Raw genomic sequence first — 17765 nt, forward strand, 5'->3', positions numbered from 1 at the left:
AATTTAAGTGGCATCAAATGAGCAGACCTTTTGATTCAGACACCTCAAGAAATTTCTATTTAGGACTAAATGACCTATTTTATATAAGGTATGAACCATGCAGTCACTTTTTAGTTACATGGGGATTACATTCTTGATGATTCATTGCTTCTGATATCATACCATGTTTTGTCCAGTTAGGCAAGAATTGTCAAAAAAAACTCTCCCTATTTCTCCAATAGTGTGTTCTATCTCAAAATGCTTAGTGAAAACACACACTGTAGAAGATCTGAGTCATTGTTTTTAAGTATGTTGTTGTGTAAACATTGTGTATTTTAGGACAAAAATATGTGTGTGTGTTTCAATTAAGGTATTTGCTTAGGCCTGTGAATAGCAGACTTGAGGGGAATCCAAGATTGATAACAATTAAAATCCTCTACCTAATTTATCAAATGATAGTACCGTTTTTGGTTATGATTCCTGGTTAACTCCAGATAATTATACTGTAAGGTGTTTGGTTTGTTCATTTCCCTGCATGTCATTTTAGGAGAGAACGGAGGTAGATTATCTGGAAATGATGCTTTCATTTTATATGAAGTGTTTCTGGGCATTTTGTTTTGATTTTTAGTTCATTGAACAAATGCCTTTGAGAGTGAAGGCATACATTGGGAAAGTGAATTAACAGTTGCTGTTAGTGTGGGGGAAAAGATCCCCTACAGAATTGGAAGTTTGGTTCTTTTTGCTCATTTTGAAGCTCACTATTTTAATTCTCTCTCTAATGTTGCAGTGTATGTTTTTTATGAATTAACATGTACAACAATGTCCTTAGGATATTAACCAACTGTAATGATGTAAATTTGCACAGGATATGTTTTCTATTAAGTGTCCAGCTTAATGGGAATAAGAGTATACTTTCATAATTGTTACATAATTAATATTCTTTTCTAAATCACAGGTTAATTTTTTCAAGGAGTTCTGTGCATTTTCTCAGACATTACAACCTCAAAACAGGGATGCATTTTTCAAAACTTTGGCAAAGTTAGGAATTCTTCCTGCTCTTGAAATTGTAATGGTAAGTATATCCTTTGTTGTGAAATTCAGAGAAGTCTGACAACCGTGAGGGGTGGTTTTAGTGGAGCTCTCCCTCTGTCTATCCCGATAGGGTTTTGCTAATCCTAGGCAAGGTGGAGAGGAGCAGTCCCCTCCAGAATTGGAACTAAAACGTCCTGCTTTTTCAGGACTATTATGACTTTATTAGCATATAAAAATCGTTCATATTTAGAACTACACAGTGGAATTTCCCAGTTTTCTTAATAGCAGATTTTAGGGCGAAAGCATGCCTTTAGATATACTCTAATGGAAATTTTAGTAAACTTCAAAAGTTCACATTTTCAGAAGATTGCATAAGCTGTGATTATTTTTTTTTAGCATAGTCAATGAATTGCATTTTTTTTTGCTTCCAAGACATCTGTCTAAATAGGAAGATAAGATAGGCACACATCTGGTACATAAATACATAAATTCACAGCTGTACAGACAGACACAACTGCAGAGATGCATTTTTGACACAAGGGAAACATGGTCTTTGGGAATGAGATGTTAGGTGTAAGTGCTTCGTAATTGGGGTAAAGGGGGTCTTAAAGGAAAGAGTAGAACTGGCTTGGTGCTGGAGAGGAATGAAGGATGAATGAAGGATGGCTAAAATGGAAGAGCAACTGAGAAGAACAGCAAGGAGGTTTGTGTAACTGAGGCGGGGGCATGCAAGGATAGAATTCTGTGCAATAGTGCAGTTCCTCCAGGCACTACAGAGCAGGCAGATGCCCAGGAGGGGCCCTGTGACCCTCCACTAGGCTTCTTTCTGTTAAAAAAAAAATAACTATTAAGTTGAGTTGGCTGACCATCTAGAAGTCCCGACTCAATCAGTCATATTTATTGAGCGTTTACCCTGTGCAGGGCACTGCACTAAGCTCTTGGGAGAGTACAACACAACGATATAGCAGACATATTCCCTGCCCACAACAAATTTACAGTCTAGAGGGCCGCTGTAAACAGCCGAAGGAATAAGCCTTGTGATTCGTCACTTCAGATGATGAGGCTGCATATATGGGTGGGAATGTAGCCATCAGTTTTCTCTCTTTTCTTTCCCGCGCTCAACTGTGTCAGGTGGCTAAGAGGAAGTTAGGCTAAAACTGGCTATTAAGCACTTGGGCCTAGTTCTCCCACTGGATGGGGTGCATATAAGTAATCAGTGCTATTTTAGACAGGGGTGGTGTTTTCTGATGATGTTATTTGTGAAACATTTTACTATATACCGAGCATTGTGCTAAATGATGGGGGTGGATAATAGATTATCCAATTGGCTACACTTTGTGTCCCGCCCAGAGCTCACAATCTAAGCGGGAAGGAGAAAGGTATTTTGTCCCCATTTTACATATGGTGAAACTGAGACTCAGAAAACTAACTTGATCAAGTGACAGAGCCAGGACCCAGGTCTCCTTACACCCGGTCCTGTGTCCTTTCCACACTGCCTTTTATTGTACTCTCCCAAGTGTTCAGTACAGTGCTCTCCATGCAGAAGATGCTCAGTTAAATACTGCTGATTGAAAGACTGATCGTTTGGTCTTAGGACCAGTTGGGTAAGGAGTTGGGAGTCGATGAACTAGCTGTGATGGGTACTTAAGGGGTAGTGACCGGGTAGGAGGCATGCTTATATAGAAGGTGATTTTGTTGGCGGAGTTTAAGATTGATTAAAGGAGAAAGTGGAGGAGGAGGAAGAGGAGACCCAGAGGCAGAAACACTGGCAAGAAGATACTAAACAGGTCTTCGGTTCAGAAGGTTGGACTGGTTTAGTGCATTACTAGGGTAGGAGTTGGATTTGCTAATTGACATTTTACTCCCTTTGGCTCTTCATATGCGCTCAAGTTGTGAGGCTAAAGACTGGAAATATTTTATCCCTAGAAGTGAAGGGAAAGTGAGCTGAGAGGAGGCTTTTGTGGAGCACAAAATGAGTTGGGCCTTCACTTCGTTTATCTGTGTCTCAACACAGAAATTTTCTGCAGACCAAGAGAATTAGGGTCTAGGCTAGAGAGTAAGTGAAAGGTTAGGATTGGGGTTGTAAATCTGGGCGTGGTACATTTACAGATGGTAAGGTCTTCTGTTCAAATGTTAAAATCTTGGAGAAAATAGGAGACATTACCCAGGATCAAGTCCCAGGAGTTAGTAGGTCAGGATTAGGAGGAGTTATCTAAAGAGATCTGGAAGAAGCAGTGAGAGAGGTAGAGGACCGGGGAAGGACACTGGTTTCCAAAACGAAAGCTAGAGAGTACATCTGGGAGTATCAGGTCAAAAGCATGACATAGTGGATAGAGTATGGGCTTGGGAGTCAGAGGTTGTGGGTTCTAATTCCGGCTCTGCCACTTGTCAGCTTTGGGCAAGTCACTTCACTTCTCTGTGCCTATTACCTCATCCGTAAAATGGGGATTAAGACTGTGAGCCCTATATGGGACAACCTGATTACCTTTTATCTACCCCAGTGCTTAGAACAGTGCTTGGCACGTAGTAAGCGCTTAACAAATACCATTATTATTATTATTATTAAAAGCAGGTCTGAGTGCAGCAAAGTTAGGAGAGAAGGAAAGTCATTGGACATCTTAGCAAGTTTCCTTTGGGGTAGAGTGGATCAAAGTTAAATGTCAGATCAGACACCAGATGTCAGAGGGAAAAGAAAAAACAGGCTGTAACGGAAGAGTGAACTAGGGTCAAAATCTTTTGTGCCCGAGAGAGAATCCTTACACTTTTCTCTCCATTTAATGTCTCTCTATTAGTATTAGAACATATTTGTGAAAGTGAGTTCATTTCCTGACCATTTCAATGCCTTTTTGTTGTGATGAGAGACTGATTGAGGGCAGGAAGCTGTCAAAGCTGCCTTTTGCTAGAGCCACCCAAGAGTTTCAATATAGGTGAAGCTACATTCAAAATGTGGGTTCCAGCTCAAGGGCTGAACATGAAAGTCTGAATTCAAAGAGTGAGAGGGGACCTGAGGGGGATAGCATGATGATGCATAGCTTGGATTTTTAAAAATCCAGTTTGTGTAGCGCGCTAGATTTAGGTACTTGAGAAGTGATAAGACCCTTGTGTCTAAGGACAGGTTTTTGTGGGGTAATTTATAGGAGACCTGGCCAGCGAAAAGCTTTTACCAAGAGCAAAGATTTAAAAAGAAATATGCAGAACACCCATCCCCAATACCATATGAGACATTTGTACTATCGTGTTTTCCTGTCCTAAACGGTTGACGGCAATCTGATTTTATTTTTTATCAGGGCATGGATGATTTGCAAGTCAGGTCTGCTGCTACAGATATATTTTCTTATCTAGTAGAGTTCAGTCCATCTATGGTTCGGGAATTTGTAATGCAAGAAGCCCAGCAGAGTGATGATGTAAGTAAGAACACTAAGTGTCATAATGTTGATTATACATAGCTTTTGTGCATGCAAATTACAGGAAAGAAAAGGATGCCCATGGTCCCATTTTTTTCAGGTGAAAGTTATTGTTAACCGTGATGTGAAAAAGACTCCATAAAATTTAGGGAAATTAACTGAGTCTTCAACTTTATTGTAAAGAATACATTTGGAACCGGCATTCTCCAGGGGTAGATAGATCACAGTCGATTCAGATTTCTAGTTGTCACCCTAATGCATCCCTTTCAAATTCTAATCATTGGAATGTCAAACCACTATGAAGTGTGCAGATAATGTCACGTGGTAGCATAGCTAAAATACTGTAGTCTGCCCACCCATTTAGCTCTTTATTTCTCCCGGTTGAAAACCAAAAGGTTAATGTTTGATAGGCGTTTTTTCCACCCCCTGTTCTTTTCTTCTGAAAATAGACAAACCTAAGCTATAATATGGCTGGAACTTTGAGCAGGCGTTCTGGAAAGTGGGGGTCTTAGTGGCAGTGAGGCAGAAGGCAGGTGTTTCTTTTTCAGGGGAAGGCAGTGAGCAAGCAGAAACGGGGTGGGAGCAGGGGCTTGAGCCCAGTGGGGCTGGCCCTGCCAGTGGAGTAAAAATAATTATGGTATCTGTTAAGGGCTTACCGTGTGCCAAGCGCTGTTCTAAGCATGGGTAGATCCAACGTAATCACGTTGGACACAGTCCCTGCCCCTCATGGGGCGCTCAGTTTCAATTCCCATTTTACAGATGAGGTAACTGAGGCCCCGAGAAGTGAAGTGACTTGTCTAAGGTCACAAAGCAGACAAGTGGCGGAGTTGAGATTAGAACCCGTGACTTCTGACTTCCAAGCCTGGGCTCTTGCCACTGGGCCCTTCTCTGGAAGGGTTGGAGCAGTGGCACGTACCAGCCTACCTCCGATGACAAAATAATAATAAAAGCACATCTCTGCACAATCTGCACAGCAACCAAGGAGCCACCCGTGACACCCAAACCAGAGTTTGGCCCCTCTTTTGTGTGAGTCTCCCCCTCTGGACCGTTAGGTGTCTACTAGTTTTGTTGACTTGTACTCTCCCAAGCCGTTGGTGCTCTGCTGCCACCAGTAAGTGCTCAAATAGCACTGATCTGTTGCATTCATTCATTCAGTTGTATTTACTGAGCACTTACTGTGTGCAGAGTACGCTGCTAAACTCTTGGGAAGCTATAGTAATACAGACCCATTTCCTGCCCACAGTGAACTTACAGTCTAGAGACTGAGTCCCAAATCTTTTGTTCTGGGAATACTGCCCATGCTGAAGTCAGGCCTATCAGCTAACAGTGTTGATGTCTTTCTGTTTTGTCCACCTACCCCTGTGCAATCTATTGCTAGGAATGAGAAGGATTTGAGGTACTACCTTGCCCCAAAAACATAATGCACACACACTCTCTGTCTTACAGGGATATGACTGGTGCCTGCCTGCATATCTGATGAAATAATTTGAATAAAAAATAAAGACATAATTCCACTTGACTTTAATTGGCTAGACGCCTACACAAATGCATGCTGATTGGTATTGTATATTTGAAGTACATCATAGTCTTCAGAAACAGAAAACTGTTTGTGAAGCATGCGTTTCATATGTTCAGTATCCTGGTCTATTCTGAACTACTGATTCCAGAAAGCAAAGGGCAACAGATTAATGTGGGCCAAAGGCCAAGTGTGGAGATTTTTTATTATTATTTTTTTCCTTCTCCTAAATTCAAAACAGGGCTTGATTCTGGATTCAATAAGCAGCTAATTTTACTTCAAAATCCCTTTCTCTGAATTAATAAGGAAACCTCAGCCAGTGGCCTCTCCGTCCCCCAGATTCATTTTCTCACTGACTCTTCTGACTGAGGTTTAGTAGATAGTATGGCCTAGTGGAAAGAGCAGGGACCTAGGCCCTAATACCACTTACGTCACTTATGAGCAGGGTGACCTTGGGCAAGTCTCTTAACTTCTATGCCCTAGTTTTGTCATCTATAAAATGGGAATTCAATACCCATTCTTCCTCTCCCTTAGATTATGAGCTGGGATGGTGTCCAACCTGATTATTTTGTTTCTACCTCACTGCTTAGTAAATGCTTAAAGGTATCACAATAATAATAATTATTACTATTTTGATTAATGTAAGAAGTTATTTGTAAAAACTAGCTTGTTCTTGAACAACTTGGTGTTTCATTTATTGTTGAAGCTGTTTTGAAGACAGCCTGGGGAAACTGAACCCAGGGTTCCTTTATAATTAGGATTGAAAAAAGCAACCCTACAAACTGAGATTTTCCCTGTCCTCACAACGTTAGTGCCAGAATTCCCCAAACTTAAGTTGGTAGATGTTGCAGCTTTTTTTTTTAACTCTTTCATCTGACCAAATATCCTCCCGTGTTTTAATGACCTCGTATGGGGCAGATGATGCAAGCAAGGAAGTTATTAGTGGTTGAATCCTCGTAGCCCCTCTTTTTTTTGTGACTGTAGACTGTAAGCTTGTTGTGGGTTGGAAACATATCTGCCAGTTCTGTTGTATTATACTCTCCCAAGTGCTTAGTGCAGGGCTCTGCATGCAGTAAGCACTCAATAAATACCAGTGATAGATTGTAGAATGCATTTCTATCAGATTAGCACCCCATTTTTAATGTAATTATTTTTGCTCAGTCCTATAATGTGAGCTGAGTAACCTTTTTTTCCTAGCTAAGCTGGGTTTTCTAGTGTAATATTCTCCCCGTTGTTGAGGTTAAGCTTCCGCCGCCCCCCAACTTGCCTAAGGCCAAAACCTGGATTGTGATCTACTTGAATTACTACCTCGAGAGAGCGAGAATTGCCGAAAGATGATTCTGTTTTTCACTTTATAGCTTTGATGGTACCCTATTGTGTGTATTGTATTTTTAAAAATTCATTTCTAAAATGTTTTTGCCAAACCTTAAAAAATAGAGGGGAGAGATAAAATGAAAAATATCCTTTTTTTAAAAAAATAAGTTTCTCCCCACCCCATAGCACTTTTGTATATGTGTACATACCTATAATTCTATTTATATTATTGCCTGTCTACTTGTTTTGATGTGAATATATCCATAATTCTATTTATACTGATGCCTGTTTACTTGTTTTGATGTCTGTCTTCCCCCTTCTAGACTGTAAGCCCAGTGTGGGCAGGGATTGTCTCTCTTTATTGCTGAATTATACTTTCCAAGTGCTGAGTTCAGTGCTGTGCACACAGTAAGCGCTCAATAAATACGATCGAATGGTTTTGTTCAAATTGTATCAGAGACTTCAATCTAACTGTAACAAGTTTTCTTCTAGGATATCCTTCTTATCAACGTAGTTATTGAACAAATGATCTGTGACACCGATCCTGAACTAGGAGGAGCCGTTCAGTTAATGGGACTCTTACGGACACTGATTGACCCAGAGAACATGCTGGCTACAGCTAACGTAAGAAAATGCCGGGGCATTAAAGTTCTTTTTATCTCCCAAACTCATTCAGAAATCTCTGTAATATACTTTAACAAGAACACGAGCAATGTTAACTTTTGAGGGAAAGAATACTTTTTTTACCCAGATATGTCCGTATGTGGCCCAGTGTCTTTGGTAGCCACCTGGTGGTTAGGTGAATAAAAAGGAGCCTAAAAGTCTGTGGTATGTACAGAAATTGTAAAAGTGGAAGAAGTGTACTTCTAAATGATTGCATGAGTGAAGTCTTTTCCTCAAATAAATGAGCCCATAAATCTGTAGTTAGAACCTCTTCAGTGTAATTTGTCCACACAATCTAACATTAAACAGGAATTTTTAAAAAAAAAGTTGTAGCATAATTAAGTGCACATAAAAATCCTTCTACACCTTTATAACAACACTGTATGGTGCAGGATGTGGTATAGGGACTGCTGACCCCCACTGCTTCGTAACATTTATGCTGGAATTTGTATTTTTGTGTTTCAGAAAACTGAAAAGAGTGAATTTCTAAATTTCTTCTACAACCATTGCATGCATGTTCTCACGGCTCCACTTTTGGCTAACACTTCGGAAGACAAAAGCGAAAAAGGTAAGGTGTCTGTCTGGCTTTGTTTTTAGCAGCTGGTGCTTTTTCTTCATGAAGCAAAACTCAGTGTGGAACAGTCTGGGTTTGGTTTATAATGTAAGATTCCGTAGCACCCATTTGCCAGCCCCTTTTAATAGGCAGGAAAACCACAGTGGCAGATTGGAAACCTCATCTTGAAATTTATCCCATAGAATGGACAGAGAGTGGTTTGGTGGCTGGGATTCGAGAAGAGAGAGGAACTACAGGAAGGCTCTGGGGAGAGAGTGGAGCTCCCAGTGGAGTCCCAAGACTCCAGCACTAAGCACTGGGAGAACAAGAAAGAAAATCATAATCTGCAGAATTGCAGGAATTGAAAGCCGTACAATATTTACCAGATTAAAGGCACTCTCTTTTTAATGGTATTAGCTAAGTGCTTATTATGTGACAGGCACTATAGTAAGCGCTGGGGTAGATAGGAAGATATAAGCTAGTCAGGTAGGACACAGTCTGTGTCCCACATCTGGCTCACAGTCTTAATCCCCATTTTGCAGATGAGGTAACTGAGGCATCGAGAAGTAAAATGACTTACCCAAGGTCACAACAGACAAGTGGCAGAGTCGGCATTAGAACCCAGGTCCTCTGACTCCCAGGCCTCTGCTCATTCCACTAGGCCACGCTGCTTCTTGTATTCCCCCATTCATCTTTTTTTTTTTTAGTAGTGCTTAAATGACACTGTCGACCATCCCCTCCTCCTCCATACCTTATCTCACCTTGGCTTCACGGACTCTGTCCTCTCCCGGTTCTCCTCTTACCTCTCTGGCCGGTCATTCTCGGTCTCCTTCACTGGAGCCTCCTCCCCCTCCCATCCTTTAACTGTTGGAGTTCCTCAAGGGTCAGTTCTTGGTCCTCTTCTGTTCTCCATTTACACTCACTCCCTCGGTGAACTCATTCGCTCTCACGGCTTTGACTACCATCTCTACGCGGATGACACGCAGATCTACATCTCTGCCCCTGTCCTCTCCCCCTCCCTTCGGGCTCGCATCTCCTCCCGCCTCCGGGACGTCTCCGCCTGGATGTCGGCCCGCCACCTAAAACTCGACATGAGCGAGACTGAGCTCCTCATCTTCCCTCCCGAACCCGGTCCTCTCCCAGACTTCTCTATCACCGTGGATGGCACGACCATCCTTCCCGTCTCTCGGGCCCGCGATCTCGGTGTCATCCTTGACTCGTCCCTCTCGTTCGCCCCACACATCCTATCCGTTACCGAGACCTGCCGGTTTCACCTCTACGATATCGCCAAGATCCGCCCTTTCCTCTCCACCCAGACAGCTACCTTACTGTTACGGGCTCTCGTTATATCCCGGCTAGACTACTGTGTCAGCCTTCTCTCTGACCTCCCTTCCTCCTCTCTCGCCCCGCTCCGGTCTATTCTTCACTCCTCTGCCCAGCTCATCTTCCTGCAGAAACGATCTGGGCATGTCACTCCCCTTCTTAAACAACTCCAGTGGTTGCCTATCGACCTCCGCTCCAAACAAAAACTCCTCAGTCTAGGCTTCGAGGCTCTCCATCACCTTGCCCCTTCCTACCTCTCCTCCCTTCTCTCTTTCTACCGCCCACCCCGCACGCTCCGCTCCTCCGCCGCCCACCTCCTCGCCGTCCCTCGGTCTCGCCCGTCCCGCCGTCGACCCCCGGGTCACGTCCTCCCGCGGTCCCGGAACGCCCTCCCTCCTCACCTCTGCCAAACTGATTCTCTTTCCCTCTTCAAAACCCTACTTAAAACTCACCTCCTCCAAGAGGTGTTCCCAGACTGAGCTCCTCTTCCCCCTGTATTCCCTCTGCCATCCCCCTTTACCTCTCCGCAGCTAAAGCCTCATTTTCCCCTTTTCCCTCTGCTCCTCCACCTCTCCCTTCCTATCCCCACAGCACTGTACTCGTCCGCTCAACTGTATATATTTTCGTTACCCTATTTATTTTGTTAATGAATTGTACATCGCCTCGATTCTATTTAGTTGCCATCGGTTTTTACGAGATGTTCTTCCCCTTGACTCTGTTTATTGCCATTGTTCTCGTCTGTCCGTCTCCCCCGATTAGACCGTAAGCCCGTCAAACGGCAGGGACTGTCTCTATCTGTTGCCGACTTGTTCATCCCAAGCGCTTAGTACAGTGCTCTGCACATAGTAAGCGCTCAATAAATACTATTGAATGAATGAATGATTAGAATGTTTTTCACCAAGATCTACCCTGGATTTTATTTTTTTTACTAGATGCACTAGTTGGATCCAACAAGAATAACACAATTTGCCCTGGTAAGTATTTGTTCACATTTTTGAATTCTACAAATGTATTTTTTTCACTTGGTGATGGGAGGTCATAGATTCTTTTCTTTTTCTTTAAGTTTTTCCTTCCTCCTAAAGTGTTATTAAATTTATTAAATACTTGCTATCCTTACAAACAGTGGGATTAAATGCATGGTAATCAGAAACAGCTCCTGTCTTACATGGTGCACACAGGCTAAGTGGTAAGGAGAATAAGTAGATTATCCGCCATTTTTCAGTCAAGAAAACTGATGCAAGAAGAGAGAGGTTAAGTGATTTATGCAAGATTACAAAGCAGACTGGGATTAGAACACAGGTCTTCTGACTCAATTCTTTCCTTCTGCTGAATCACACTGCTGTCACTCCGTCAGTCAGTGGTATTTATTGAGCACCTGCTTAGTGAAACATTGTACTAAGAGGTGATAAAGAGCAACAGCAGCAAGACATATTTCCCACCCTTGAAGAGTATGCAATCTTAACTGGGTGGGGGGGAGTCGGGAGAAGACAGCAAATAGTAGGAAGAATAGGATTTAATCATAGTGCAAGTATATCTGAATAAAGTAACTTAGTGTCTCATTTTCCTTATCTTTATGTAATCAACCAGTGGTACTTATTGAATACTTACTGTGTGCAACGTACTGTACTAAGTGCTTGGGAAAGTACAGTATAACAGTCAGTAGTTGCGATCCCTATAAAGAGCATATGGACTTTATGTGGGCTTCAGTTTTCGTTATGAATTTTCTAATGTAAAAGTGGGAATGGTTCTAAATGATTTATGTAAAATAATTTGAGGAAAAAAAGGGTATCGCTTTAGGAGGGTTTTGCAACCGCCTGTTTATTGGGAGAAAATCACAACCTGCTTGACAAGTATAAAAATTCAGACAAATGACATTAACCAGTTGTAAATTTGCACTTTAATTCCTGGCTGAAATATTTTGTTGAAAGATTCATTGTTAACTTACAAGAATTGTTGAGGTGTAGGCAAAATGGTATTTTAATGTGGCTAATTCATGTTCTTATTTTTGTAGATAACTATCAAACAGCACAGCTGCTTGCCTTAATTTTGGAGCTACTAACATTTTGTGTGGAACACCACACATATCACATCAAAAATTATATCATGAACAAGGATTTGCTAAGACGAGTCTTGGTCCTAATGAATTCAAAGCACACTTTTCTGGCCTTGTGTAAGTAGCAATAGATCTGTGATGATGTGGATGAAAAGAAATCTGTTCTTTTTTCTTTTAAACAGATTTCCTTAGCATTGAATACAATTTTAAAAAACTAATTGTGGCAATTACCCTTGTTACCAATATTTCCTATTAACACAGGTATCGGTGTGCTATAGTGGATCCTGTACTGGTGTTCAGAATGACCAGATGGTTTAAATGTTTTTGAGACTATGTTGGGTTTTTTCAATAGACTCCGTAGTTCAAGCCCCATGTGAATAGTTTCTTCATGGGATGTGATTTTGGAAGGGAATTGTCTTGTGAAGGAAGATGGTTTGGGCCCAGATCTATACAGAGTAAGCCTGGCATTTAGAACCCACCTTACAGGAGCAGGGATTGCAGTGGGTAGAAGAGGGGGTCGTGGAGTCACAGACCACCATTCCTGCCTCTGAGCCCACCCAGAGAACCATGGTGTCAGTTAGGTCTATGTGGTAGAAGCAGCGTGGTGCAGTGGAAAGAGCATGGGCTTTGGAGTCAGGACTCATGAGTTCGAATCCCAGCTCTGCCACTTGTCAGCTGTGTGACTGTGGGCAAGTCACTTAACTTCTCTGTGCCTCAGTTCCCTCATCTGTAAAATGGGGATGAAGACTGTGAGCCCCACGTGGGACAACCTGATTCCCCTGTGTTTACCCCAGCGCTTAGAACAGTGCTCTGCACATAGTAAGCGCTTAACAAATACCAACATTATTATTATTATTATGGTAACCTTTCAACTTCCCACCCTTCCTTCCCCTCTTGTCACCTCCATCAGCGCCTTCCTTCCCAAACCCATTTGGCAGCAACTGTCAATCAGGCAGTCTCCTTGACCAACCCATAGGCAAGCCAAGAGGATGTCATTGCACAGCTAGGTAAAATTGAATGCTGTTCCACCGTTCATTGACAAACTGTGAACAAGCACATCCCTTCCACATTAGCTGACTAACAAGTCAGTGATCATGAATATGGTTAATCATCGATTTTCCTTTCTTAGGCCCAGCTAAGAGCTCACTCTTTATTTCTCCCACTGTTCGTTCCTGTCCCTTTTCATTGCCAATTACTGAAAAGTCTATTTTTTGGATAGAGGATTCAGGAAATTTAGTTGGTGTTCCCAATGTGTTTTGACCACATAAAGTAAGAACATCATTTTAGTTTTTTGAGGTTTTTATTTGTCTTTTTTAATAGGTGCCCTTCGCTTCATGAGGAGGATAATTGGTCTAAAAGATGAGTTTTATAACCGGTATATCACTAAGGGAAACCTTTTTGAGCCAGTTATAAATGCCCTTCTTGATAATGGAACTCGGTACAATCTGCTGAATTCAGCTGTAATTGAACTATTTGAATTCATACGAGTGGTAAGCTTGCATCTTTTTTCAAATAAAAGATTTCAGAACCAGATTTGGGCTGGGGTGGGATATAGTACTTTCAAAAAAAAATAGGCCTTTGTTGATGGCACAGCCCAAACTCTTTCATAGTCTTCCATTGCCGTGAGTGTAATTTGTTTTCATCTCTGAATCAGAATTATCTGTTTTCTGGTTGGTCGAAATATCAGTGTGTGAACAGCATTTGAGCATAGAGTAATAGAGAATATAGAGTAATTTTCTCTTTTTCATCAAATGGGATCAACAGGCATCTTATGTCTGACCAGTGTTAAATGTTTTTTGCTATTTGCTCCCATCCCAGTGTCATATTTGGAAATTGCCAAGTTGAAGCCAGTCTTTATTTAAGGTGGTTTGTATTAGAGATATATTCAAGTGCTGGGGGGCTGTTTTTGCTGCTGAAAACAAATAAGGAATTGTGTACTAAACATGCATGTCATCATTAAGGACATGACAGGGAAAGCATTTTTGTTCTCATTCTGAATTCTTTTTCTTGAAAAATTTATTCTGCTGAGGTCATTTTAGTCTTTCTGAAATTGCGTCCTCTGAGAATGATTTGGGACAAGAAGTTGGGAAGCCTCTCCCAGTTATCACAAGCCAAACTAGGCACTGCCAGGGGCATTTCCTGTTGCCCCTCACCCATTCAGTCATATTTATTGAGCGCTTATGTGTTCAGAGCCCTGTATTAAGCACTTGGGAGAGTACAGTACAACAGTAATCAGACGCAGTCCCTGCAGAAATGGCCACTGCTCTCCAGGTCCCACATTCTGGACCACTAGCTTGTTTCTTAGCTCATGTCGTAATTCAGATGCCTCATGAAATTTGTGTTTGAAAAAACAAATTTTTTAAATGGACTTCTGGAATGTCTTCTGAGAAAGGTTCTGGGTACTTCCTGTCTCCAACCTAATAGCTACTAAATTTTCAAATCCTTTCTTTTCTTACATTTTGGGTACAGGCTTTGTCCTGGGTTTTTTCGTGTTTGTTCTTTCAAACCATAAAATGGAATTCAGGAGGAGTTGTCTCTGTGAAGTAGTTATTACCCCAAGGCTCCTTTTTCCTTAACTAAAATAATGTATCAAATCCCACATGGTGGTCTAAGTAAATAGTTAACTCCATAGTTTGTCCATTCACAACAGCGACATTCTTTGTAAATAAGGCTTTGTCCATGCCCATAGTTGTTCAAGAAGAAAATGTAACATAAGAGTAGAGGATGGAAATGAATAAAGGACTAAGCAGTGAAGTCTCCAAAAAAAGATCCTTTTTGCCTGCAGATGTTCTCATAGGGTGAACAAATAAAATTTAAAAGCGTTCCACAGGCTTGAGTTCCATGTTTGTATGGAGCATTGTGGCACATCTTTTCTGGAAGAAAAAAAATATTTATATTGCACTATTTATAAGAGATGTCAATATTATTTTATGCTTATACAGGAAGATATCAAGTCCCTTACTGCACATATAGTTGAAAACTTTTATAAGGCACTTGAATCGATTGAATATGTTCAGACATTCAAAGGATTGAAGACTAAATATGAACAAGAAAAAGACAGACAAAATCAGAAACTGAACAGGTATTGTTTATATGTATTGAAATTCAAACCCGAAACAAAGTCAGATCCCCAATTGATCTCTATTTTGGGTATTCCTAGAAGTTCCCCCAGGATTTCCCATTCCCACACTTTTTCATCATTTTGGCTGGTGAGAGACAGGAGCGGGTGAGGAATGCTTGCTCTTTTTCCGTGGAATCAATCGAGTTTGCAGAGAGTGGTCCTATTTTGGACTCTGACAACAACCACCCTGTATATCTCCAGGGTATTCAGTGTAGTTGAAACCCAGATGTATTTCTGGGCTACTTTATTTGTTGTCTTCATCAATGTGGAATTACAAATGAGTCCTGAAATTTCGACCCAGACTATCGCAACTCCTCATGGTTCCACATTTATGATTACTTCTGCCTCGCTATGCCGACAACAGAACTTGAGACCCTGTGATATATCTCTTACAGTGTACCATCTATATTGCGTAGCAACAGATTTCGCAGAGATGCGAGAGCATTGGAAGAGGATGAAGAAATGTGGTTCAATGAAGATGAGGAGGAAGAAGGTGAAGCTGTTGTACCACCGGTGGAAAAATCCAAGCCAGAGGATGATTTCCCAGATAGTTATGAGAAGTTTATGGAAACTAAAAAAGGTACTAAGCACCTTATTGTCTTGTTGCAGGGTGGCATCCCAGTTCTTTAATATTGAGCATGGACCAGGTCTGTGGACCTCTGAGATGGAAATAGTGTTGAGGGTATTCCAAGTGCTTAGTACAGTACTCTGCATATAGTAAGCGCTCAGTAAATATTATTGAATGAATGAATAACCACCCCCCTCATTCCTAATCTTACCACTTTCCCCACTGAGTCATTTTTTCTAGAGCAAGCAGGCCATACTTTTTTTTTTATGGTATTTAAGTGCTTACCAGACACTGTACTAAGTTCTGGGGTAGATGCAGGATAATCAGGTTGGACACAGTCTCTGTCCCACATAGGACTCACAGTCTAAATCCCTGTTTTATAGATGAGGTAACTGGGGCTCAGAGAAGTGAAGGGACTTGCTCAAGGTCACACAGCAGACAGGAGGCAGAGCCAGGAGTAGAACCCAGGTCCCCCGATTCCCAGGCCCATGCTCTTTCCACTAAGCTACGCTGCTTCTATGTGGGAAAGCAAACACCCTTCCTCCCCTCAAAGGGTGCCCAAAGTCCTCTCCGGGCTGCACTTGCAGGTAAAGTCTGACAGCAAGGCCCCAGGGACCAACATAATCAGAAGTCGAGGAAAGGCGAAGAAGCAGCCCCTCCTCCTGGAACCAATAGCCACAGCTGCGATGTCATAGACCACTTCGGGTCATAGTTCAGACCAGAAACCAGGAGACATCGTGGTCCTGACATGAAATGGATGAGGTCTCAAATTTCTAGGCTGGGTCCCACGCAGGAGTACTTTGTCTTCCAAATCCCTTAATGTGGTATGATCCAGACAAATCTATTTTGAAGCCTTTCCAAATAAAGATTACTTGACTTGTTCCAGAAGACAACCTTCCACTGAGGAATTCCAGAGTAATTAATAGATTTTCCGTGACACCAGAGTAGGACTGCATTGTCAAGCCCTGCGCAGAATCCCGAGACCTTTCTTTTTTTTACTCCCAGGACACTTTGCACAACTGGGCACCCACGGCTCTGCCTCCTAAATTTAGCCTATAAATCCCAGCTCGGTTTTGTGTTGCGTTTTGCGGTTATCCGAGCATCGAAGAGTCCATGTAAATATAGGAAGGATGAGTTATGCGAGAACCAAAGGTGAATTTCCTTCAGGCACTGCAAGAGCCCTTATAAGTGAGCCCTTATGAGGTCAAACTCTTAGTATGCACAACTTTTGAGGAGGCCCTTAAGTCTTTAGAAAAAGTCCAAAAGCAACCTGATTGTGATGCCCGGCCAACTGCTAGAACTCAAAGTAGTATTCCCGAGCTACCGTGGCCCGAGCATCAGTCAGTGGATCAATCGGTGGTATTTATTAAGTGCTTGCAATGTGCAGAGCAGTGTTCTAAATGCTTGGGTGAGTAAACTGCAGTAGACTTACAGGTGGCGAAGACGGACTTAAAAATCAATTACGGAGAAGGGGAAAAGCAGAATGTAAACTCTGGGGCAGGGTAACAAAGTGCTTAAGTGCCTAGGCAGTGCAGAAGGGAGAGAGACTAGGATGGGGAAATGAGAGATTGGTCAGGGAAGACTCTTTGGAGGAGCCATAGAACCCCATATTTCAGCGTGTTACAAGCTGGCACCCCAAATGGTGTGATTGCTGATGTGAGTTCACTCTTCTATTTGAATTCCCACTGCTGTGAAGTTTTCCCCTGCACAAGCTTTGTGCTACCCAGGCCTCCTCAAGTCGATATCTGATAGCTCCTTGCCGAGGGCAGCAGGCAGGAGCAAAGGAGCAAACCCATTCCTCCTCTCCTATCTTCCTGCCTCCACTCGACTCTGCCAGTGATTCTGTGGCTTCTTGGATTACACCCGCTTCAAATCATTAGGAAGTTGCTTTGGGACCAGTGGAACCAGCTTGCCAGAAGAGAGGGCCGTGATGAAGAAGGTTCAATAGCTGTAAAAAAAAAAAAAAATTCTTTTTCAAAACATTCGCTGATGGGTGTTCAAAATCTCACTTTCCCTTCAGCGAAAGAAAGTGAAGACAAAGAGAATCTTCCTAAAAGGACATCCACAGGAGGCTTTAAATTCACTTTTTCGCATTCTGCCAGTGCTGCAAATGGAGCCAACAGTACAAACAGTAAATCAGTCACCGCTCAGACACCACCAGCAAGTTCCAACGGATCCTCTTCCAAAAACACCAACTTGACGGCATCAGTTACAGCCACTAAGGTGAGCAATCTGTCTA

General features: G+C 42.1%; 1 protein-coding gene across 2 annotated transcripts in view; it reads left to right on the plus strand.

Annotated features, from left to right (window-relative positions):
• PPP4R3B (protein phosphatase 4 regulatory subunit 3B) overlaps positions 1–17765 on the plus strand; it is a 50397-nt gene that overhangs the window by 28404 nt on the left and 4228 nt on the right. Inside the window, exons 6-15 of one of the 2 annotated variants that reach the window (XM_029071597.1) lie at positions 935–1051; positions 4299–4415; positions 7738–7869; positions 8374–8476; positions 10717–10758; positions 11796–11954; positions 13158–13327; positions 14780–14919; positions 15375–15538; positions 17547–17749. In XM_029071597.1, the coding sequence (XP_028927430.1) occupies positions 935–1051; positions 4299–4415; positions 7738–7869; positions 8374–8476; positions 10717–10758; positions 11796–11954; positions 13158–13327; positions 14780–14919; positions 15375–15538; positions 17547–17749 (1347 nt within the window). Of the gene's footprint in view, positions 1–934; positions 1052–4298; positions 4416–7737; positions 7870–8373; positions 8477–10716; positions 10759–11795; positions 11955–13157; positions 13328–14779; positions 14920–15353; positions 15539–17546; positions 17750–17765 lie in introns of both variants that reach the window. The other variant, XM_029071596.2, reaches the window with a different exon arrangement.

The sequence above is a fragment of the Ornithorhynchus anatinus genome, chromosome 9 (assembly GCF_004115215.2).
Source record: "Ornithorhynchus anatinus isolate Pmale09 chromosome 9, mOrnAna1.pri.v4, whole genome shotgun sequence".
NCBI lineage: Eukaryota > Metazoa > Chordata > Mammalia > Monotremata > Ornithorhynchidae > Ornithorhynchus > Ornithorhynchus anatinus.